The sequence below is a fragment of the Indicator indicator genome, chromosome 31 (genome assembly GCF_027791375.1).
Source record: "Indicator indicator isolate 239-I01 chromosome 31, UM_Iind_1.1, whole genome shotgun sequence".
Classification (NCBI taxonomy): Eukaryota; Metazoa; Chordata; class Aves; order Piciformes; family Indicatoridae; genus Indicator; species Indicator indicator.
In genome coordinates, this window is record NC_072040.1 from 4,696,113 (window position 1) to 4,720,888 (window position 24,776).

At 50.9% G+C, this 24,776-nt stretch overlaps 1 protein-coding gene across 1 annotated transcript in view; it reads right to left on the bottom strand.

Annotated features, from left to right (window-relative positions):
* NCOA2 (nuclear receptor coactivator 2) overlaps positions 1-24,776 on the bottom strand; it is a 41,815-nt gene that overhangs the window by 13,132 nt on the left and 3,907 nt on the right. The window contains exons 3-12 of the mRNA XM_054394590.1: positions 17,636-17,739; positions 15,552-15,729; positions 14,047-14,232; positions 13,141-13,242; positions 12,910-13,050; positions 10,612-10,759; positions 7,315-8,581; positions 2,920-3,130; positions 1,969-2,178; positions 201-416 (exon numbers count right to left, since the gene is read on the bottom strand). Of these exons, the coding sequence (XP_054250565.1) occupies positions 201-416; positions 1,969-2,178; positions 2,920-3,130; positions 7,315-8,581; positions 10,612-10,759; positions 12,910-13,050; positions 13,141-13,242; positions 14,047-14,232; positions 15,552-15,729; positions 17,636-17,739 (2,763 nt within the window). The remainder of the gene's footprint in view (positions 1-200; positions 417-1,968; positions 2,179-2,919; positions 3,131-7,314; positions 8,582-10,611; positions 10,760-12,909; positions 13,051-13,140; positions 13,243-14,046; positions 14,233-15,551; positions 15,730-17,635; positions 17,740-24,776) is intronic.

Here is a 24,776-nt window from a genome sequence, read left to right on the forward strand (position 1 = left end):
TGTCTCTGCCCATGGCAGGGGGCTGGTACTGGATGGTCTGTGAGGTCTCTTCCAAGCTAAGCCACTCAGTGGCTCCACAGGAGCAGCCGCCCTGGACAGCATTCTCAGCAAATCCAGCACTGTGTGAGGGCTTTTATGGCTTTGTTCCGCACCCTGCTTCAGCCCTGAGAGCCCAGCCATGCCCAGGGGCCCTGACTTACCCATGCCCATGACCTGTGCCGGCAGCATCTGCCTGGGTGCGGGCTGGGCGCCGGCGCGCAGGGGCAGGCTGGTGGTGGGGGTGCGGATGATGCCTGCCTGTGCCGGGCGGCTCATGGCACTGGCTGCCGGTGCACAGCTCGCTCTCGCGGCGGGGGCAGGGCCGCCCCAGTCTCCGGAGGCCATGGTGGGCCGAGGGGCACTGCCACCCATCATGCCTGCATGAAAGCCAAACAGTCAGGCACTGGCACATGATTCACAACAGTTCCAGCAGCTCCACTGCTGCGCAGCTGTGCTCGGCCGTGGCACCACGGCAGCTTTGCTCCAGCCCGCTGCCCCAGGGCTGCCCCTCCAGGTGTGCTGGGCCCCAGCACCACGTCTCACTGCCTGCTCAGGGGTGTGTTACACAGCAGGAGGCCCCTGCTGCAGCCTCCTCAGCACTGCTGGCAGACGTGTTCCTACAGGTAGCCTGCAGCAGGTGCTCAGGGCATGTACAGAGCCCTGGCTTCCTTCCTCAGGAAATGAGCCACATTTGCTGCTGTCTGCCAGGGCTTCACTTTCCAAGCATCAAGTGCGAACCCAGACCTGAGGAGCAACCTGTCAGCACTACACAGGCTCAACAAGCTAGCACTGAATTCAAATTTGTGTTCTGCAGACACCTTTTGGTGAGTCCTCTATCTCAGAAGGGAGGCAGCTGAGCTCTGGGGCTCAGCCAGGCAGTCTGGACCCCATGCAGGGAAATCACCCACAGCAACTTCCTGGCAGATGCTGCATCATTACCGTTAGCAGAGGGGAAGTCCTCCTACACCTACTGTAAACAACTGGTACACTTTATTTACACTTGGAATACACAGAATGCTGTACTCCCAGCAGCCAAAAACCCATCCCCAACACAAAAATCATTCCCCCCAAAGTCAACCATTCACAGCATCTCTGCACCTCAGTTGTCAGAGATAACTGTCAAGAGAGAAGATAAAGCTCTGATTTCAGATTGGACTCTTGGTCTCTCCACTTGAACTCTGCAACATCCCTAAATGAATACAGAACCAATTATCAGCCCTCAGCTCAACTGCTTGGTGATGCATGGTCCAGGAGAAAACCCCTCTGAGCTGGGCCCTTGTGTCAGCTGCTGCATATTTCCTTCCTCGTGGCAGCCTCAAGTTTGTGCCATTTGTGTGCCAGCTCTGCCAGCTGAAATCAGTGCTGTGCTGGAGCACACAGAGGGGCACAGGTAGCACCTCAGCATGTATGCAGAAGATGAGTAACACCCTCTAGTGTGTACACAGAGCAGGAAAGTAATAGGACACCTGGAAGGCTATGAGCTGACCTCTAAAATGCTTACACAGGGTCTGCTGGTGTCTATCAGCTTTGCCAACACCAATGCAAACCAAATATAAAAGGATGGCACTGAACACTTCCTGTGGTAAGAAGCACCCCTTGGAGAAGCAGCTCACTGGTTGCTTGTTTGAAGCAGGATGATTGGATTTGGACCTATCTAAGCCTCATCTGAACCTGGAGCACTGACATAAACAGACTAACTGTGTTCAGCTGCAAGCTTTCAGGCAGGTGAAAAGCAGAGCATGAAGGGCAGGACTGAGAATGAGCAGGAAGAGGCTTTCCAGACAAACACTAAACACATCAGTGCACAACTGCCTGTGAAACAGGATTTCCTCCAGGCTTCTGGGAAGTACTTACAACAACTCCCACACTAAGTGACACATGCTGTAGTCTGCTGCTGAAGGGTGTTTTGAGAGATGGAAAGCCTCTTACCTGTGCTGCTGCTGCCCAGAGCTCCTTGGCTTCCCATCATCCCTTCAGTCCTGCCCATCAGCCCGGGCTGTGGGATCACTGAGTAGGGGCTGCTGGCTCGGATGGGTGGGAAGGTTCCTGCACCTGCTGGGGTCTGCAGTGTGATGTCCAGTGGCAAGTTCTGGTTTGGTAACAACCTGCCCAGCTGCCCTGCTCGTGGGTTATTAAAAGCTAGGCAGGAGGAACAAAGAAAAAAGCAAAGTTACAAGAATGGAAACTTGTTAAAAACCAAGAGAAAAGGCTTGAGCCCAGGCCACTTGCTTGGCTGGGCTCTTCTGCACTGCTCACCCACACCCCAGTCCTATTCTGCAGTAGCCCTCCCTGGCACTTCAGCCTCAGCTTCTAATAGGACTAATTGGGTCCTGCTAAAGCCATTCCAGCAGCAGGGTCACCTGTGGCTGCAGCTGGGAACGTTCCATCTCTTTGGAGGGTACCCCTTAAGGCTCCTCAGAAGGCACCACTTCCAGGGTGCTGTGTCCATCTGGCACCACCTCCATACGTGTGTCAAAACATGGCCGCAGATGGTGCTGTCACCAAACAAGAGTGAGCCAGGGCCAGCTGTGCCACCACACAGCACCAGGGCAGGGCCAGCTGTGCCACCACACAAGAGTGAGCCAGAGGCAGCTGTGCCACCACGCAGCACCAGGGCAGGGCCAGCTGTGCCATCACACAGCAGCAGAGCAGGGCCAGAAGCTCCCCAGCTATGCCATCACACAAGTCAGACCAGGATGAGGAGCTCCTCAGCTATGTCATCAGGCAAGACAGCACCAGGATGATGAATTCCCTAACTAGGTCATCATCCAAGAACAGATCAGGACCAGCTCCCCAGTTCCTCCCTGGCAGACTCAGGGGCACCACCATGCTCTGGGGGTTCACAAGGTTGACCTAGGCATGCACAGAAGGTGGACTCACTGCTCTGTGAAATCCTCATGGCTGGTTTCTGGGTGGGCACAGCCGTGCCAGGGCTGCTGTCACTGGTGAGCTGCATGAGGTCATTGATGATGGCTTGCTTGTCGACCGAGCCCGTGGGCACACCTGGGCGGCTGTCTGGGAAGAGCTGGGGCAGCTGGCTGTTCTGCAGGTCATCCAGGATCTCCTCCAGGTTATCCAGCTCACTGCCAGGCTGCAACACAGAGCACACCCCCAGGGCACGTCACCATTAGGGTCTGTGTCCTACAGCCACTATGCCCACACTGCCTTTGGGGAGCTCCTGCAAGGAGTCCACCACAGAAGAAGATCACAGAGCTGTTGGAAGGGGACTGAGCAGGCTCCCTGGGGCTCAAATGCCTTGCATTTGGGGAGCCCAGTGTGGCACTGGCACCCTCTCAGAGCCCTAGCATCGTGCTTCGGGGATCCACGCAACCACACCTCAAGAAAAGGAGGGGATTCTCCCTGCCCCCTTGCTGGGCAAGGGAAGGGATCCAGCAGTGCTGAAGATGGGTTCCTGGAGGTGTAAGCAACACTCCTTCCAGCACAATCACACCTTTGTTCTCTTTATGACTGACTAAAAGCACACAAAGGAAGAGCTGCTCCATAGCTACAATTCCCCACGCCCCTCTTCTCCACTTCAGTCCAAATCTCCACGTTGAAGCACTCTGCAGGAGTTAACTGGCAGGAAACATCTCAATGAGGTTCTATAAAGTAAAAGCTGTCAGCTAGTTACCAGGCTTAGGGATTTGTTTTGCTCACAACTTCCCAAATCATTGAAAAGAACTTCTCTGCAGTAAGAGAAAAGAGAGAGATCCAGGCACATGCAACTCAGTAGAAAATTATCATGAAATAAAAACTGGGAAAAATCAAATCCACCCTATGCTGCCAGCAGTACTGACCTGCAGGCTGTTCTCACATGGATTTTCACAGCTTCTCTGTCTACAAACCTCCAGGATTCAAATGTGCTGTCTGGAAATGATTATAAGTGAATTCTCCAACCCCAAACCTTTCAACAGGGCAATGACTACCAACAGGCAGTCCAGTCCCAGCTACTGAAACATCTCACAGCAGCATCTATACCCCAAACCAGCTCCTCTGCTAGGAAATGTGCCATGACAGAAGGGGCAGAGGGCAAGCAGCCCACCCTAATGATGGGGAAACTGAGAAATGACACCATGGAGGTGCCCACAAGCGAAACCTGATCTCTGGTGCAAAGGAGGAAGGAGTTTACTCCATCAAGAGGCAGCACATGGGGGATCTGGGGGCTGGTGTTACTGGAAATCACAGAACCAGAGGACTGGGAGAGATTGAAAGCCTCAAGGTAGAATCAGTGTCTGTGACTCCCTACAGAAGTCTCTAGAAAAGTGACAGAACACCCACAGCTTCCCTGGGGGGTTGGTTCCAGCCTTCTGCCATCCTTACAGCTCCAGTTTTCATCCTCAGTGTATTCTGGCTACTGCAATTCTTACTTTAAACATTGATGTAAAAAAAAACCCAAACCCTCAACTCAAAAGCCAGAGGAGAACACATCCAGCCAAGCGTGTCAGCAAGGGAAGTCCCTAGGATGCTCTTAGGTGGCAAAGATACAGCAGATGTGCTGCCATAACACAGCTGCACAACTTCTCTCCTTTGGCTTAACACAGCCAATATCCAGGACTCTATCCCTTGATGAGGTTCTCAGCTGCAAATGCCCTGGGACAGATCCAGCACTGACACCAAACTGCCACGCTGGCCCAAGCCCTTCCAGCCCCACACTCCAAGGGCACCACTGTGCAGAACACTGCATTAAAATATTGACTTGGTTACCTTCCTGGGACTTCCCCTTGACTGTGTGTGACTGTTCTGTGTTTATTTTGTTAATGGGCTACATTGAATTTCATGTACATAGCAGGCACACCCTTGCCTCCCTGTAAAACAATTATTTGTCATGAATGAAAGGCACAGAGGCCTGACCAAGTGCTAAACAGCAGAGTAAGCTTGTGGTGCACACAGCTTCACTATCTCTAGCAAGGCGATCACCACAGCCTGCACAGGACACCAAGGGCCAGAGGCCAGCAGATGAATGGTGCCCAGAAACCTCTGCACTGCACACAGGCTCAGCACTCAGCACCAGCAGAGTCAGCATTAACTGCTGACAGAGCTGCTGTCTGCCCTGCTCAAAGGCAGCTCCCCCTCCTGAAGTTGGCTTTACAGAAGTTGATGTGTCAAAGACTAGCTTCCATGGGCTGTGAAGGGCTGGGTAAGGTCCTAAACTCTCCAGAGATCCACCACGGGCAATGCCCATGGCTTGCACTGAGAGCTGCATTCTGAACTTCACAGGTGGACACTTTTACTCTGTGACAGAAGAGAACTCCTGGTGCTGACAGCAACAGTCCTGCTGTTGCTGGTGCTGCGCAGGCAGCTCTCATCCTCTCCCCCATAGCCGCCTTTGCTGGAGTAGCCCTGGAGCCTGAGAGCCATCCTCCCACCAAAGGAGGGAGAGGTGGCACTGGAAATGCTCTGCCACCTGAGAAGGGCCTCCTGGTGCTGGCTGCTCCCTGCAGAAGCCATGCTAAACACACTACCTAGAAAGTTGCTATTTTTAGTGCAGTGGAGCACTTCAAAGCATTTCCTGCCCAGAAAGTCACACCAGAAGCAAAAGGAGACAACGTCACAGCTCCGCTGGCTCCTGGCACCCCAGTGCCCCTCCAGAGCCATCCCACTGCAGCTCCCAGAGAATTTGCAGGCTGGTGACCACTCCTAAAAACACAACTCCCTAGGGAGCAGAGGCTTTCAATAACCCTGCAAAAGAGGTGCCCCAACATACGGCTCCTCCACGTTTGGGAGGAAGAAGCGGGGGAAGGACGCAGGAGGATGGAAGAATTTAGCACAAGAATCTGTGTTCTGCTCTTCTACTAAATAGTTCCAGCTTTGATCTAAATTTAGGCAAGGAGCACTTCCTGTGGGAGACGTCTCCAGAGCTGAAGAGTTTTTCATGCTAAATATTTTCAGCGATTTTCTAATTGGGGTAAAGTGGTTATTTGTTTAAAGGCCTGGCCTTCAGCTAGATAAATGCTGACATTATTTCATATTCCCCACCATTTCCTCTGCTGCTCCACGCTGCACTCCTGTTGATTCAGCTCCAGGTTCCACTGCATTTTAAGTAGGTTTTAAATCTCTGTTTACAACCAAGGGGAGCCACAAAAGCCCCTCTGTCACTCTCCAGCAGCCTTCCATCTCGGCAGCAGTTGGCTTCTCCCAAGGAACCCCAGCCCTGCAGCCTCACCACTCTCCATGGCTCCTGTACTGCTTCGTGCTGCTCTGACCTGCCCCATCCCCTGGATATTCCTGCACCTTGGGTTCCCTCTCTCCTGGGAGACAACCTCTGTCTTCAGATTTGAGGAAAGAGCAATGCATCAAGCCCCTCAAAAATCCTGCCCCTGACCTCAGAAACACAAAAGCCCAAATAGCAAAACCAAGCAGACTATTCACTTCCCAAAGGTCACCATAGTGGGGACCTGCTTTTCAAATGCTTGCAGATACTGAAGTTCTCTTCTCCAGGGTTAGTCTTTCCATTTAGGATGAAACCTTCATAAGCTAATCCATTTCCTGTCAGCTCGACAGAGATCATTAAAGAGGAAGTTTTCATTCTGTTAGAAAATTAATTCTTGAGGAGTAAACCATCTGAAGGCCTTGATTTTGCTCTGCTTGGAGAATCTAGATGATTACTAAATTCTACATCTTTGTTCAGTATCAAGCCCTGAAGACTGGAGGATCTCTGCCTTCACCCCAGTGTTCTCTTCAATGTGTAGGATCTGAGCTGGAACTGAAACCTATTTCAAACTGCTGCCAGTTTAGCTGTGCGTTTCCTGCTCTCTGTCTCTCCAGCCCAGCAGAGCTCAAGTTCTCTGGAGGAGCTGAGCCCTCCCTCTGCAGGCACCACAACACAGCTCGGAGCTGAGCAGCAGCCCTGTAGCAATGGGTGGGATTTGACTCAGCTGCCCTCAGAGCATGGCAAGGGCTGACAACCAACAACTGCTCCTACAGCTGGCAAAGTCTGCCTGTGGTGGGTTGAAAATTTCCCCCAACTGCTGAAACAGAGAAGACCTCAGGAGCCTCCTGAATTGACCAAGACCTGGGCAAGGCTGTGCCCAGCTGCAGTGGCACCTTTGGCCTCCCCACCGCTCAGTCCCAGTGTTACCCAGCTCCTCCCAGCGGAGCCTGTTCTTTGCACACAGTGATGGCCACAGCTTAGAACACAACTGGAAAACTCAAGGCTGGATTCCAAAAGCAGATCACAGCCTCCTGAAGTGTCAGGAAATTGCTCTCAGGGGCAGCTGGGCAGTGGGAACGCAGGCCCAGGACATCTCATTCACACACACCACCAAGACCTCTTACCTGTTCGTTGGGCTCAAAGCTTATCTCCTCCTTCTCTGTCCTCATGGCCATCAGCTTTGTGCTGGCAGAGGGCTCTGTCTTGCTGTCCAGCCGCTCCAGTTTGGGGGGCATGTCTGGTAAGCCAATATCTTTAGTATCATCTTTATCTAGCAAGTAGCGGAGTAGTGCATTGTTATTCTTCTTAGGACTGGCTGGCTCCTGTTTGACAGTCACCTCTGAACCAGGAGCTGTGCTACTGGACTCCTGGTTCAGCTCTTTGCCCGTGGCCTCTGCCGTGAGCTTGGCCAGGTCTACAGGAGAGCTACTGTCCTGCAAGAGTCTGTGCAAAATTTTATGCTTCTCCTTGAGCGAGGTTCCGTGTGCCGAGCCAGACCCAGGCAAGCCTCCCGTGGAGTCCTTGCTGACGTCGGCCATGGCGCTGGACAAAGGTGAAGGCTCCATCTGATCCGATTTGGTGGTCAGCAGCTGCAAGAGCTTTGTCTGGCTTTTTCCATCGTGCAGTTTGCTCTGTCCCTCGGGCCTCTCACTGCTTACGGCCAGCGGCACGCTGCCCTCGCCCTCCTTCTGCTCTCCTGAATGGCAGCTGCCCTCCGCTGGCCCGGCTGTACCTTCTGACTGCTCCCCATACAGCCCAAAGCAGTCTTTAGAGTCCAGGCTGCCCATCTTGCTCAGCTGGGGAGGGTTCACGTTCACAGGGGAATTTTGTAGGTTTCCCATTTTTAGGTCAGGTGAAGCCAACGAGGCCCCCAGGGAGATGGCGTGGCCCTCGCTGAGGGCCTGGAGCGCGTTCAGGGAGCTGTTGGTGTAGTTATGGCTGTTTCCTGTGCTGCTGCAGACTCCCACCGGTGAATGCAGGCTCCCGGCGGGGGAGAACTGGCTGGAGGGAACTCGGGGGCTTCCTGCCACTCCAGGGCTCACACGATGCCTTGGGGAAAGCATCGAGTTTGGCTGCCCTGGGGTCATGCCAGGGCTGCTCTGTGAGGGGCTGTTCATTTTTAGTGCATAGTTACTACCCTGAGGAGTGGATGCTTGTATGCTCGACACATGGTTGATTCCCCCTGACCCACCAAACCTGCCTGCTGGCATGCCCATTTGTTCCTTTGGGCCATTTATGGCAAAATTTATATTGCTACTGATGGTCATATCCTGACCTGGGTTCCCACTGCACATGGCCTGATGGGCAGGGCTGCTGGAGCTAATTGGGTTCAATATCTTCCCCATTCCTTGTCCAGTCAAATCCTGATTCATTCCACAGACGTTCTGCTCTCTGTGTGGCAAGGGGCAGAAAATCAACCGGTTAGCACAAACAACAGTGGCCAACTTGCAATTACTCCACAGGAAAAGAAGCAACGCCCCCCAACTCATCCTAAAACAGGGAGCAGCAGACGGGTGGCCCACGGCTCTCAACACGCTGCCCACGAGCAGCATGCTTCCAGCAGCCCAGCGGTAAAACAGTGGGAGGGAGGAGGACCAAAAGGATGCCTCCCTCGAATGGCAGCCACCAGATGTGCAGAGGTTACAACCTCAGACTCTCCCCTGAATGTGTCTCTGCAACTGGGCCAGAGCTAACTGATGGGGCTGGCAGCGATGCCAGGGCACTTGTGTGCCAGACATAGCCATGCTGCACAGGCCAGCTGTGTCCAGCTGTGTGCTGGAGCAGGCTCTCTGCCCACCAAGTCCAGACTGAAAGGCAAGCTGGCAAGGTCCCATTTCTACACTGCCAGAGTGTTTTGGTGCTGCTGCAAATCAGCATGGGAGCCAGGAGGACTCCTGGATGCTGCTTTGGAAAGGGGAAGGCTCCATCAGCAGCCCTCCTGCAGGGGCCTTCAGGAGAAGAGGAGGAGAAAGGAAAAACCACACAGGGGAGCTGAGACTCATTCAGAGATGGAGGCTCTAAGAGAGAGGAAAGAGAAGAGAGACAGACACTGAGAGAAAAAGCTCCTGTAAGAGCACCTGAGGGTCACTTCTCTTTCCCCCAGTGGATGTTAATCAGTTTACAGCAGGATGCAATTCACTTCTTCTGTGCTCAACCTCAATCAGAACTATCAGAGATATTCCCAAATGCTAAAAGCTATAAAAGAGACAGAGTCGAGTAGATTAGGAAGGGACAAAATGAGGTTCTGAGAAAAATCAAATCACCTCTGGACTTCCAAACCCAAATACTAATGGAGCATCCCTAATATGAGCCAGAAGCCATCCCTGCTGGCACAGGAGATGTGCAGCCATTGTGCTCAAGCGGAAGTGAAGGACTGGAGTCCTGCATTTGGTCCCTTTGGTGCAATGGCAAATGTGAAGACCTTCAACTGTGAGAATGTGGATTCTAAACACCTTATTACAAACACAACAGCACCAGTGCTCTGCTAACACCCAGTAATGTCTGCAGTTACCATTTCGAACTTAATGGGGCTTGTTTAAATTTAAAGCTCAGCACTTCCTCAATTCTCAAGTATGTTCAGCAGCCCACAAAGAGCAGATCTCAGGCAGCCTTTGGCTGGGCCAATCTCCACATCCACAATATCTGTGAAATGGTTTCACTTTAAACTCCATTCAGAGCTGTTTTCCTCCTCTCAAGAAAAGTGATGATGTAGATGTAGGGAAACAGCAGAGTCATTAAAGTCATCAAATAAAAACCTGAGACAACACTGACACAAAAACAGCTGCAGAACCAGCGAGTTTGTCGGGATTGAAGAAAAAGAGTTAATCACTTTTGAGTTCGTTCAGACTCCGTGCTGAAGCTGTGAGCTCAGTGATTCCTTAATCTTGACCTGAACATGCTGCTGCCTGTGCCTCTGCATAAACCACTGACAGTGGTGGTGTTCCCAGGATGGGACACAGGAGAGCTACCACCCCAAGCATCAGAAAGACAAGGACTGAAGAGAGACAAGACTTTAAATCAGGCGGTCTGCACAATGCCATTCCAAGGGTCACAGCACACTGTACAGAGTGCCCAGACCCAGCAGCAATTCCATTTGCCCAGGCCTGCCAGATCCGGTGCCGTGTAGAAGCTGCCTGGTGTCCACTGGGCAAAGTACAGGAAATGAAACACTGACATCAAGAGCATGAGATCCAAGGAGACCTTGCATGTGTAAGGGAAAATGGTGGTGTGCAAGTCCAGCAGGCCACTTCCGAGCCCTCAGCTGACCTCACAGCCCCTTCCTGCCGTAAGCTCAACCCCAACTACCGAGTTGGTTTCACACTACCAGCTCTGGCTCAGCTGAACACCCACCAGCCTCAGCCATCCCCCGGCACCTCTGCAGCTGCCTGTCTCTGCAGGGCTGTGCCCAAGCAGTCGGTTACCTGTGGAGCATGTGCAGGGAGATGATGAGCTGGGGCTCACTGGTGGTCTGGGAGCGGATGAGCTTGCTCTTGGTCTGGGCTGAGACGATGGTGCCGTCGGACAGCGAGAAGCGATACATGGGGCTGAAGGCCAGCCCCTGCCGCAGCACTGCAGGAAGGAGAGCAGGAGTTACAGCACAGCAACAGGGGAGTGCTGCCCTAAACCCACCAACACCAGCACCACAGACACTGTGCCAGTGCACACAAACCAGCAAGACAAAAGCTCACAAAGAAGCTCTGGGATGTGTCTGTAGAAGGGATCCTGCGTACCAGGGGTGAGCAGCACACACAGCACAGACACTCTGAGAAGCCCTCATGCCCATGTCGCTTCTCATCCTCTTTGTCTGTCTCCTTTTGCTCCTCAGACATTTTCCACAGGTGTCATCTATACCACGATGACCAACAGAAACCCCCTGATCCGCTGCTCAAGCCCCCTTGTGACAGCTACTCTCACCACTGCTTCCATTTAGCAAGTACATAAATCTCTGCGTGGTGCAATCACAAATGAGAACAGGAGCGAGGGATTATTACTTTTAACAGAAGAAATACAAAACTATACAGCAGAAATAAGTGACAAACACAAACACTGCTAAGCCCAAAGCAGGCTGTGCTGCCCTCCCCAGCACTAGACCTGGCTGCATTTTAGCTCTGGCACTCACTCCACTGCCCAAGCTCTGCAGCCCTGAAGCTTTCAGTGTAAATCTGAACCGCAGCAAATTCAGTTCTCTAACTTCTGTAGACCTCTGTGACATGGAGAGCAAATTCCCGCACATTTGTCCTACTGCTTACTCCCTGCCATTGATCCTTGGCAGCTCCCAGGCCAGAAGCTGTCATGTCAGGATTGCAGAGATGGCACCAGGGCACCAGTTCAGCACTATCCTGTCATGGTTCAGGGAAAAAAACAGGACTGGAGCCCTAGGAATACTTGTAACTTCCTACTTTTCCACTCACACACACTGGCTGTGGTTTCAGTTTCCTTGTGGCTTTTTTCTTAATTAATAGTTCTCATCTGATCTGCACCCTGTGGGCTGTCAGCACTTCCTGGCTAAGGCAATGCAGGGCTTGCCTGGCCTGGCTTTGCTGCAGCCTCTGCAGAGTCCCCAGATCCTCAGCCTGGCTTCCCTCCCCTGCCCCTGCTCCCTCCTCCCCCCACTGCTATACATTGTTCTGTCAGGGTTAAAGTATTATTTAGGCAGTGAGAAAACAGGAAGCACGATTGAAAAAACCCCTCCTGGTTGTTTAAGAGTAAAAATGTAAAGAAAAACAAAATCCTAAAACAGTGAAACAACCCGGAGGCGAATTTCACTGCTGGGACTGTCATTGTTCCAGCTCAACCTCTAGGCACTGCAGGGCCAGGGCTCTGAACTGCATCACATCCACACCAGGAAATTCCAGCACTCAATGCCAACAGGATACAAGTGAAATCTCAACTTAAATCATTTTCCAAACAAATTCTTTAAGCAAACAAGAATGCTTCCCCATTCCTCTGCAGGAAATGCTGTTTTTCTGACCCTGGCCAATAAAAACTTGCCACAGATGCTGCACTTTATGCTGAGTGTTAAGCTGAAAACCTTGCGGGGTTTATTGCTCACCAAGCCAATGCTGACATTGGCTCACGCTAATTACATGCAGGGGATCATCACTTTCCTTGCTTCTACTCTCAAACCAGAATGACTTAAGAAACGCAAAGGGATCCTCAGTCAAGTGCAAAGCTGCTGTCCAAGGCATCCCTTGTTTTGCTCTGCGATGCTGCAGGGCAAGGAAACATTTCAGGCACTGCTCCTCTCCACTGCTGATCCTCTGCAGCAAAGCAATTCCAGAGTTCCTCCTCCTCTCACTCTCCTCACTGCCACAGGCAGAACAGGGATACCCTTTTGGTTTCTCACAGGAGATGTGGCAGCAAAAGTCCATTTTTGCAGAGAAAAGGAGCACAGGGCAGTGAACTGCAAGGGGTGAGCTGAGGCTCTAAAGAACCACAGGCCATGAATGTTTTGGTGGGCAACACACAAAGGTCTTCCTTTCTGAAATAACTGATGGTTTGAAGACATAGAGCACCCTCCAGTATGACACAGTGTAACCAGCAGCAGGACACAGGAAGCAGGAGAGGGGTGCAAAACCTCTCCAGAGACACAGGCAAAGCAGCTCAAGAAAGGGACTGGCAGCATCTCCTGATTGTTCCAGAACATAACAAAGAAAACAACCAAGAGATGCAAACGAGAAAGTTTAAACATAGAAAGTGCCAAAGCCCTGCCAGCTAACCTTCCTGGTGATGCCTCTTGGCAAAAGAGATTTCTCCCTCGTGCTGTGAATGGAACCTCTGGATGCACCTTCTCACCAAATCCTCCCAGCCAGGCTTCATAGCTGCTCGCATGGTACTTGTGTCCAGGGAAGTTATTTTGCCTGAAATGAGACAAAGCATTTGTTATAGAAGCTTCCTTCTCGAGGGCAACCCAACCCCCCAGAATGATGAAGCCCTCCAGTCCACAATACCTTGTAGATCCTGGCGAGTAGTAAAACTCTCTGAGGAAGGCAGAAGCGGTCTTTCCTTCATTGGAGCTCTTCTTGCAACACAAATCAAGCAAGACTGCAAATCTTAGAGAGAAGAACTGCTTCAGGAATTTATAGAGAAGGAGAGTTTGTTTCCATGAAGAATTCAGAAATGTTTTTTAACAAGTCTTTGGAGTCTTTTGGGGCCAAAAGGACAGATCTGGTACTGACAAAAGCACATCCTCAACTTTGTACACCTTCATTATTTCCTACATTAACCAACATAGGAGAGCTGGGTTTGCTTTCTGCAAAGCAATGAGGGATTCCACCACAGCCTATCATTATTGGCAGGGGGTTCTGCATGGACCTGCAGCAGCTGCACCTCTCAGGAGGTAAGAGAGGAACAAGGATCTAAGAGCGTACTTCTCCAACACTCACCACTTCGTGCCTCCTGAGCCACTCTTCTGACACACACCCCAGTGCTTGCTGTTCCTGAGAAAGTAGCTTCACAATGACCATTTTTACTTATCTGAACACTTAAACACAACCTGACGAAATTTATCTGCTGAAGTGTAGATGACAAAGGAAACAGCCAACCACAATTGTCTTCAAATTCTAAGAACTCAAAAAATCATCCATCAAAACTTTCCTGCCAGTCAGCTCTGACTCTGCAGTGGCACAGACACAGGGCACCTCCTTACAGGAAAAGCTGAGGTTCTCCCCATTTCAACTGGGTTAACAAAGAGGTGCAGACAAGTGGACACACTCCTGATCCCAGAAGGAAGACCACTCCTATAGCTACATGCAAAACGACAAACTCCCAGCTGGAGTTCACTGCATCAGCTGCACCGAAACTGCTGACCCACAATAACACAGCAACTGGGAACACAGGCTGCAGGTGGCCATTACCTTCCCCATCCTCCTTGAAGGAATTTGGTTGAGAAACAGCAAAGCACTGCATAGTTTCATATTTCTGGTGTGCTTCCTGGCTGTCATGGCCCTCCTCAGAGTCAGCCAGGGGCTTCACCAGCATGCGGCAGTTGAAGGTGTGGCTGTTCCGCCTGGGAGCGTCTCCGGACCAGGATCCTCCATTCACTGCACAAAGCAGAGGGCAGAGTCAGAGCCAGTGGGCACAGCCACCTCTGCTGCCCTCCCACAACACACTGACCAGGACACCAGCTGGACTCTGATTCCAGAGCCTCCAGCAGCACAGAAGGAGGCAAACCAGAATACTCTCAGATTTAGGAGCATGGCTGCCTTGTTCAGCTCTCAGGGCTCTGGTCAAGGGACTTGATGCAGCAGAAAAGCAGGATGGAAGTGTAAGGACTGGTGGGGGTAAAGGTGACCTAGCCCAGTGAAAGGCTGCTGGGCAGATCAAGGTCATTCAAGTACCTGGAAGAAACAAGGCAGCATGCAGGCTCTGTCCAGAGAGTTCAGAAGGGATCAATACAAAGCAGACAGCAGCAGTGTGTGAGGATGTACGTCCAGGTCACAAAGAGCAAGGACCGGAGCTGCTGTGCACCTCTGAACCAGGAAGCAACACAACTGGGAATGCACTGAAAGACAGCTCCAGCAGGGCAGAATGAAGGGATGGGAGTGACCTGGGTGCAGCAATGGATAAAACTAAAGCCTAACACTGTGCTTAAGACAAGTAAAAAAGGAAACACAATCCTGAGAGGCACAAATATAGGTACTGGACACCAGTCAGAGGCAATTAATGTAACACCACACGTGGAAAGAGCAGGGTCATGTTTAAAATACTCTCCACTTGCCCTCTTCAGTCATAAAGAACAATAAAGGCAGCATTTATGGGGGTTAGCCACTTGCATGTTTGATTCTTCTGGGGTTTTTAAGTGAAGCAATGAAAAGCTGCAGTGAAATGCACAATGCTCTGTAAAGTGCTGTAAGTAAAGGAAGTGCCCAGCACTGACTCTGCCTTTCCGTCTCCTCCAAAAACCAAAGACATTAACACCAACCAAACCTGACTGCAACCAACAGAAACAGCCTTCGAAAGAGTAGGGTAAAGATTGGTGAGACTAAACCTACTGAAACAGAAACTCTAGCATCTGATTTTTCTCTTCTGTTCCCCCTCTCTTGAGCCATTCCTGGGATAATCAGCCCAGAGAGAGAACTGAGAGTTCACATAGCTAAGTCTTTATAGAGACCCTCTGGAGGTGCCTTACAAACATCAGTCAGCAGTTATTAAGAGTAACCTTCCCAAAGCAGAGTCTGGCAGAAGTAGAGGGTGCTGCTGAGAACAGCCTGGGTCACTCATGCAGCCTTAGGTACAGCAGAAACAGATGGAGGACATGCGGGGAAAATGCAGGCAGCAGCAGGACACCAGCTGCTGAAAGGCTGAGTGATAAAACCAGAGCTGAAGAAGTGATGGTGTGAAATGAGGGAAGGAGACACACCTAAGGACTTTGGCAGCAGGATTTTGACAAACTCGTTGTGGTCCCCCACGTGCAGGATGCTGTAGATGCTTGTGTTCATCAGCTCCTCCTGGTTGTACCTCAGGTACTGAGTCACGTTCTCAGACACAAACACAACATTGCCTTCAGGATTCACCACGAAGAAGAACCCATCCAGAGCCTGGCGGGGAGCAGGGCAGGGAGGAACACAATGCCAGACAGACAGGTTAACAGCAAGATACCCAGGAAATGAACAGTTGGGTCTTCCCACAGCCCCCCCAGTTCTTACTGTCTGTAGCAGCAAAGGGCACCTCTCAGCTCCAGCACCCACTCCTGCACCCCAGCAGCGCAAGAGCACAGAGGGTGCACACCTCACATGGAAACGAGACCCACAGATGGGAACAAACCAAGCCCCTGCCCCAAACCAACCAGCAAACACCACAGAGGAGGCTGCAGCCTCTCTGCCTGCCTATAAGCCTAAACAGGGGTCTTATTTCTGCCTTCAGCCACCCAGCAGAAAGCTGTAGAGAAGGCAGAGCCAGGCTCAATTCAGATGTCCACAAGCAAAGGATGAGATGCAACAGAGGTTTTAAGACATGAAACTTTATGGAGATACGAAAAAAATAATTTCACCACAAAGGTGGACAGATATGGGAAGAGGCTGCCCAAGGAGGCTGAGAGATCTCCTTCCCAGAGATATTCAGCCCTTGGCTGGGGTCAGGCCTGAGCCACTTGCTCCAGTCAGACCTGCTGGTAGCAGGAGATGGGACCACACAAGCTCCAGAGATGCTTCCCCAAAGACCTGAGTTAATGACTGCCAGAGGGGAGGCACAGTGAGAGCAGGGCAGCTCAGCCAGTGGTTACCAAATGCCTTCCTTGCTCTAAACCACACAAAGAAATGTAAAGTGCAGACTTCTCCTGTGCCTCTACAAATTAAGATAACTAGAGATCTTCATTGCTCCTGCTAACTGCCACAAATTCCAGTCTCTGCCTTTGGTTTCCCCCATCACCTCCCTTTTGTTTCTGATCATTCCTGGCTCCCCCTGTTCATTCCCTTTCTTTGGGGAGCTCCCTCCTCCCCATGTGCTTTCCAGCATCCATTACATTTGTCTGCTGACTACTGTTTAGTTTAACTAGCAATGATCTACAAGATTTAATTAATTGAGGTTCTAATACAATTTTCTATCAGCAGCTCTGCTATGGATTAGTCTCAGGCTGTACTTCACCACTGCTTGAAGCCAATCCCTTCTACACCATAACAGCTCCCTGTGCTGTTTGAAGATACCAGGAGCTGGACCTGGCTGAAAACTAATGCCAGGAAAAAAAACAATAAACGTTGCCCACATCTCCCTGAAGTGCCACCAGAGCTGTTTCCTTTAGCCTGATCCAGGGCTTGTGTTTTACCTAAAGTAACTTTTATTCTTCCTTACAGATAAAGTCCCCAGGCAGAGCAGGAATAAACAGCTAGCAAAGGAGCTTTAAACAGATAAGGCAGCAGGCTGAAGGACAGCAGCTGCCATCAGGCTCCCAGCTAACAAACCACCCAACAGCCCCAGTCACACCTTTAGGAACTGAGCTTCACCAAGCAGCCTCCTGGAGTATCAAAGTAACAGCTAAACCCAGACACCTGAACTGAGCAACTGACACACGTCCTGAACAGCCCTCCTAGAGCCTCTCCTGTTCTGGAGGGCAGAGGTGCTGAGATACCACCCGACAGCCCAATGAGCCCGTGCAGTACCAGGGAGGTGTCACCCAGGAGTGTGCTCCTGGGGGTGCAGTCAGTGCTCATCTTCCAGCTCTCCATGATGTGGGACAATAAAACATATAGGGCTTGCTGCCAGCTGCTGCCTGTCAGTGGTCACAGCTGCAGGATTCTCTTTCTTTGCCCCTCCCCACCCCAAGTCAGTTCATCACCAACAGAAGTCTGCTGCCTGCTCCTCACCGCCACAATCCTGCAGAGCCAGGAGGGCTTGTGCCCCTTGGCTGGTCTTGGGCAGCACCCCTGGCTGCACTGTTTCATTCCATTGCCCTGCCCTTCATTCTAGGGGAGCAGAACTGGCATAAAGAAAGGGTTCTGTGCTCTTCACCTCAAGCATCATCGGCCCAAGCGCATCCTTGTCGATGACACTCTGACCTGTAGATGACACATCTGCTTTTTGGACTTCATCTTCATTAGCTGCTGCTGCTTTTTCTGCAACAGAGAAGAGGCTGTGTTAGTGGTAGAGCAGGGCTCAGTGACAGGCAGAGCCCCCCAGGACCCAGTCCAGCCATGGAGGAGATGAAACAGCCTCCTGTAGCGCTCCAGCAGAGGCACAGCCGCTGCATTTGCCGCACAAACGATTCCTGCTGCTCCTCTGCTGGCACCTGGCTAAAGCACAAACCAGAACTCCAGGCAAAGCCAAGGGCTCCTTGTGGAGGGGCCATGAGCAAGAGCCAGGCTGGAGGTGAACGGAAACCCCAACCTGCCAGAGGCTGCACAAGGTGCCCAGGACTGCTCTGTTTAGCAGGGCAAACACAATCTCACAATCTTCTGTCCTGTCCTGGGCAGCAGTGGGCTCGGGGCTATTCCCGTGCCCCCCCTCCCTCCAACCTCTGCACTATCTCACAGCTTTCAGACCACCCTGCTCTCCAGTACATTGCTAAAGGCAGTGCTCAGTGCTGCATCTGAACGTCAAAGGCAAGAAAGGATGATTGCAGGTTTCTGGAGCATAAAGCCACATATGACAAAATGTTCTACAGAGCATCCCAGCTCAGTCCCAGCTCCAGAGGTAAGGGACAGTCATGCACACTGGACAGTTCAAATCAAGAGGGTTTCCACTTCCTCTCAAGTGATGGACTGCCTTCATTTCTGTACTCCAGGGATGACAGTGGTGTTTAAAGCGAAAGTAATAAAAGTCATAAAACCTCTGCAGAAAACACACTCTGAAAGTTAATGAAATAAGAATTTTTTTGTTGCTAGCTCTACACTGAAAACATTCCACTGCTTGGCAAGCCATTCTGCAACAGCCAGGGAGAGACTGCCATCCAGAACAGCAAAAGGTGTTTTTACTATCATGCAATAGATTAATAATCATGAAAGCACACCGAAAGGATAGTCACAAAGATTCATGTTCTCTACAACAATAAACCAGGAGATTCACTGCAGGAACTGCTGAAAGCACCATGTGAAGACAGAGCAAAGGGCTCTGGAACATCACCCACAGTGAAAACGAAAGCATCAGTCACACACTGAAACACACCCAAGCATCCAGCGTCTTCCAGTCTGCAGATAGAGATCCCTGGACTTCTTCCCTGGCACAGGCTAGGGGATAAGTACGTACTGCACAGACACAGCAAAGAGCAGAGCTGGCACCATGTGATGGGACAACACCGAAAGGCTCTAAATTAGAAACTGTGAAAGAATCCCAAAAGATACCAAAAATAGGGCTAAGCTTTTAATAAAGTGGGTGCTGGTAACTGCTTCCCATTTGTTCCTGGTAACAGGGAGTGCTCCCGGCTTCAAGCTGCCCAACACCGCAACAGCCCTGGCCAGCAACTTCCCGCACCAGCCAGCAGCCTCCCGCTCCCGGCCACTCACCGCCCCGGCAAGCAGAGGAGCCGAGCAGGTGGAAAGGGGCTGCCCATGGCTGCATTTCCACACAGGGGATGCTGCTCTGCTCGAGAGAGAACCCAGCCCACGCTCCTGGACGTGGATACTAGGTATCGGGCTCATCTCAGCTAAATTACAGAGGATTAAACTTCACATGAAATAATTATTAGCTCTGCTCAATTAAGAGCTTAGCCTAGAGACAGAAACATTTAAATAAAATAGAAGCACTCCTCAGAGAGCTCCTCCAAAGAACAAACACAGGCAGTTACACAGCAACTCAGTGATGTGTGGAACGTGGGCATGCGCACAATGGTGCAAGCAGTACTACATTAAAACACACAATGATATTTCCAGCAGGGCACTTCCCCAACGCTCACAAACTGTATTTACTTTTCTGCATTAGCAGACAGAAGGGAGCAGAAAACTCCCTCACAGATACCTGCTGGAGCACTTCTCAGCAGGGAAGCCTCAAGCTTTATTTGCAGCTCATTCCAGAGTGGGACGGCAAACCTTTGTGAAATCAGACTAGTCCAACAGAAATCAGTAAGTCAGAGGAAGAGAAGCTAACAGCAATAGTTTGAAGTTTCCTGATATGTTTTTTCTTATGCAGCCTCCCTGTTTCCCATGCTCCCAGCTCCACCTCTGGGGGTGCTCTCTGGTTCCTGTGAGTAGCCCGACAGTGCTGCTGAGGGGCATCACTGCTGGGCTTGCGTTCCAGACCCTCCCTTCCCACAGGTGAGGCCCAGCTTGACAGACACACACCCCCACCCCTCCCCACCCCCCAAAAAAAGCTCTCTGTGGAGAGCTTTCCCCTCAGTGCTCTCTGCAACACCAAAATGCAGTTCTGAAGCAAACAAGCTGCTGCTGACACTCTGGCCAGGGCTGCACCTGTGCTCCACAAATGCTGAGGAATGAGATCAGCAGGAAGAAACCTGTGACAGGCAGAATCCAATTTACTCCCCAGCACTGTCTGAAACAGGTTTTCTCAGGTGCTCTTCATAATTCCTCTTGTTCGTCACTTTCTGGAACTGCTACTGAAATGGCACAGCCAGCTCAAATCATCCCCCCTCGCCTACCTACTAACGGGGAGTGAACACAACCAGAGAGATTTCTTACAAGGGATGCTAGAAAGCTCAACTCTGAACAGCAGGCAAATCGCAGGATCAAGAGAGATCCTTGTAACAGCCAACAGCAGCATCCCCTGGCAGTTGCCTGTAAATGCCAGGCCATGTTTAAATGTACAATCCAGCGTCCCAATGCCTCTGCCCTGAAAGCAGCTCATCCCCTCCATCCACAGCCAGCTGCTCCTGTCTTGCCTTGCCCATGTTTGTCACTCCATTTACCCTGTGTGGCCCTTCTGATCCCTGTTGAACTGCCACGGAAAAACCAAACCCAAACAATGGAGGAAGAAGTGTGCAAGTGGCTGAAGAGCAGGGTGGGTGCAGCACCAGAAGCAGTGCTGGCACCCTGCAAGCTGTGACAGCTCAGCTGCCACCGCACTTCGGAGCTGTGTGACTGGGTGCCACCTTCTCTTCCCAGTCCCCATCACTCCCACTGAGGTGGGTGGGTTTTCCTCCCTGAAAACAACTCATTTTTCCAGAGCCCAAGACACAGCAGCTACTGCAGCAATCAGCTTGGAGCGCAGCCTGTGCCACCCCTTTGAGCAGAGCTTGCTGCTATGCTAGGAGCTGGCCAGGAGACACCAGACTCCTGAAGCCAATTTTCCCCTAGAAACTATAGATCAGGTCACACAGGAAAAAGCGTGCAACATCTCAGGAAGGTTCCAGGAGGTAAAACAAGGGAGAATTATGCATCTGCACCAGCCTAAAATTAGCAAAGCTGCCATATGGCTCTGTGAAGCCAGCAGCACCTTCTTATTCATTAGGAAGCATTCTGCTAACATAAAAACATGAGGCCTTCCTGTGCTCTCCAGACGTGTTTATCTTTTCACCATTAGTGCAGGCTCCATCAGCAGGCTGCTGAAATCTCCTGCAGTGCACATTACAGAAGCACAGCTGCACTGCTCCCCAGCACCACCCCTGCAGCGTGGCTTCGCCAGCTCCGTGCCACAGCCCCTGCCTGGCATGGCTGGGCTGGGCTCCCCTTGCTGCCACAGGGACATGTCTGTGCCCACCTGCCTGCCTACCCAGCCCAGCCCAGCCCAACTCCAGGAAGCTCTCCTGGCAGTCTCCAAGCACCACCTGCTCTCAGGAGATTCACTATCAGTAGCCAGTGCATAAAATTTTCATTGCTGCTGAAAGTAAAACAAGCAGTGGAGAGGCAGGATGGGTTTAGCAGCAGCAGCAAAGGGAGGTAACAACACAGAACATCAATACCAGCTTCATTTCCCTCAGTAACTCTGACAGCTTTCCATCACTTTCACACAAGTCAGCAGTTCTGTCACCCAGCACAACTTCTGCAACAAGTCCAGCCTGGGAAATAATTGCCTCCCACTCACTTAAACTGGAACAGGGACAAAAATAATGAAATTCAGTCCACCAAGAATAAAACTGAAGTGCTGGACAAAAAGGAGCCTGTCTGTTTCAATCAGATCAAGCACATTCTATCCACACACTGCAATGTGCACTTCCCTGACTTCACCTGGGCTGCTCCTCTTCCCCACGCCCCACCATGCCTGTCTCTTCTGTCATCACCACCCCTCTTCATTCTCAGAGCTGAGGAAGAGGATCCCTGGCAGCGGTGGATGTGTGTCCCTTCCCTCCCCTGCCCCAAGAGCCCCATGAGCTGGGGTGTCAGTGCTGTGCTCCCAGCACCCAGCTCCATCCAGAGGCTGAACCTCACCCCCTACAAATGCACTGAAAGAGCTTTTCAGAGCTCTCACTCTGGGCTTAACAGCGCAACTGAAGTGACAATGTCCTTTACAGCAAGAGCATCATCTGCAGAACACCTACCTGCTGTACCCAGGTTTACTCCTTAATGCACCTAAGATCACCTCAGAAGGTCACCAAGATCTGCTAAGTTGAGGACTGGGGACTCAAGCCCAGAATTCCAACCCACTTGCTGCTACTTAAGAAGAAAGTCTCCTCTCCAGGAGCCCTCTCCTGATCCATCCCCAGCATGCACTGAAAATACAAACACAGCAAGGGAGGCAAGCTCCCTGCTGAGATTAGTCCTAGCATTTTTATTTGTCAGTACAGGTACAAAGGGACAGCTGCCACTCTGCCACTTAAGTGACATCTAACCGAGAGGCCAAAAGCAATCCTGGATCCAGGAGGTATTCCTCACCCCATGTCTCCTTCTCAGCTGTGAGGATACCTCAAACCACCATGTTGGGAGTGGGAAGTGGTTTTTCATCTCTTAAACACGGAATTAAAGCTTCCATTGCCACCATGAGCTGTTGAACCCCTGGACATGGTGGACATTAACCTCTTCTACCCAGCCCTCCAAAGCCTGTGCCCATAGTGCCCTTTGTTTTAAGCTGTGTTGTCTCTGCAGTGTGCAACCTCGGGGTCTGCTCATTAACAGAGATGTTCCTCTTACTCTATGGAAGGCAGAAGGGAAACCAAAAGCTCCCATGAGAACCTCTGTACTTCTGCATGGTACTCACTTTAAAGGAATCTTTAAACCCAAATTCTTTCTGAAACTGCTTAAAACTCATTTCATGCATTTCAGCAGTGGCCACGCTATTCCAGGTCTGTCATGAACACAGCATGGCTGCTGAAGGGGGGAATCACCACTGGCACTGGTAAAGATGCTCTCTAGAATGGAAAGAGCTTTTTTCATCACTCTGGAACAGCCTGGCTGATCTTGTGGATGATTTACATTGAGACAACACCATTTTTAATCTTAGTAACACCAATTTGTTCTGATGCCTGCTAACAGCACTGATGGGTACAGATGGGTTCCTCTCAGTGGACTGAACCTACTCATAGCTTCACTAAGAGCTCCTCCTCCTCTGTGTCAGAGCCATGGAGAATGCATCAGCACCTGGGCTTAAAGAACTCAGCATGCACAGAAAAACAACAGCACACAAACACCATCACTTTCACTGTTTTTTCAGCCAGCTCTGTCAGTTCTCCGAGAAGAAACTGTCCTGCCTTAAACAAAGTTCCTCAAAGCAGGGGTGACCAGCAGCCACAGAAGCTCCATGGCCTGGGGGTGGGCTGTGCCGAGGTCCGAGCTCCTGATGTGGAGCAAGTTGGCCCCATCTGCATGGAGTTTGCTGAGCCAACTGGCTTCAACCAGGAAATGCTGGAGGTTAAGGGCTGATTCCAGTCACATCCCTTCTTGGCATGAGGGCTGACAGTGCAGCTCTGCAGCCAGGCCCCTGCCTCAGACCAGAGAACCCATGACCTTTTCCTTCAGTCTACCAACTGACTTGCTGGCTTGCAGACAGGAATGTGAGAGCCTGCTCCTCACTCCACCCTCACCAACAGATGAGACCTTTAGTAGCTGTATCATTTCCACAGAATTAGAAGCCTGCCCCAGCCTCTGCTTTTAAGGATATTGGCTTTTGAGCTAAGTGTCTAAATTCTGAGCCATTTGTAGATAAGCACTCATTAGGAAAAGAACAACCCAAAACCCCCCAAACAAACCCAAAACACCACAACACAAGCCTCAACACATCACCAAAAAAAACCGACCTAAGAAACCAACCCCATCCTTGGGAAGGGTTTCAGCTGTTGAGGTAAAGGACCTATATCCCTTGCCTCCAAGAAAGGACAAATGGCAACAGCCACAGCCAGCAGGGAGCTCTGGGAAAGCTTCTTTGCACCGCAGCTCATAGCAGGCCCAGGAAAGCAAATCTCCTCCTTCAGTTACAGTCAATGGAGGCTTCATGGACTGGCTCTGGCTTCTCTGCCTCTATCACTGATAGGGAAAAGGAATTCACTGTGCATCTCTGCAGTTTAGATTGCCAACTGCAAAGGTGTTTTGAATACTGAGCACCATGCTCTGACAAGCTGAACAAGGTCCAGCCAAAATCAGCTTCTCCAAAAGCTAGGCAGATGGGGACTCACCTTTCAAGCTTAACAGCAATCACAACAATCCTTGCTACCAATCAGTGCAGCATTCACTGATTTGTCAACAAGTTCCCTAAAACTATTTGGTGATTTCTGACTGCAGCATTAAGAGAAAAAACAGCATCAGAGAACCAACAGTAAAGGGAATCAAACTGTCCCTGCCATGCGGACGCCAGGCTCAGAGTTACAGCCACAGCCACTTTGAAGGGAAGAGAGGGCAAAACTGGGGAAGAAGTGAACAACACAGGAATTGCTGTTAAAAGGAGAGAAGAGAAACCATCAAAGGCTGGGCATTAAGGGCCTTCAAGACAAAAGGCAGAAACAGGAGAACACAGAAAACACATTCTGCATTAAATACCATTTCTGACAGCTAGTGACAGGAGTACTAAGGGATCCTGAGAAATAACTAAAGATAGAAAAACAAACATTCAAATATTTCCTCCAAGCTAAGGAAGTGAAAGGTTTTGTGCAGAAGAAGGAAGATGGGAAGAATTCTATTTTATTGGCACAAAATACCTGGATATTTTTCTACCCAATACCAAAACAAACCTAGAGAAGCCTAAATGAGGGTCCTGAGGAGCTTTCCAAGCTATGTTTAGAATTCCCAACCTTGGTATCTCTTCCTCTTTGGGCTTTTTTTGGGTGCTGGGGTTTGTT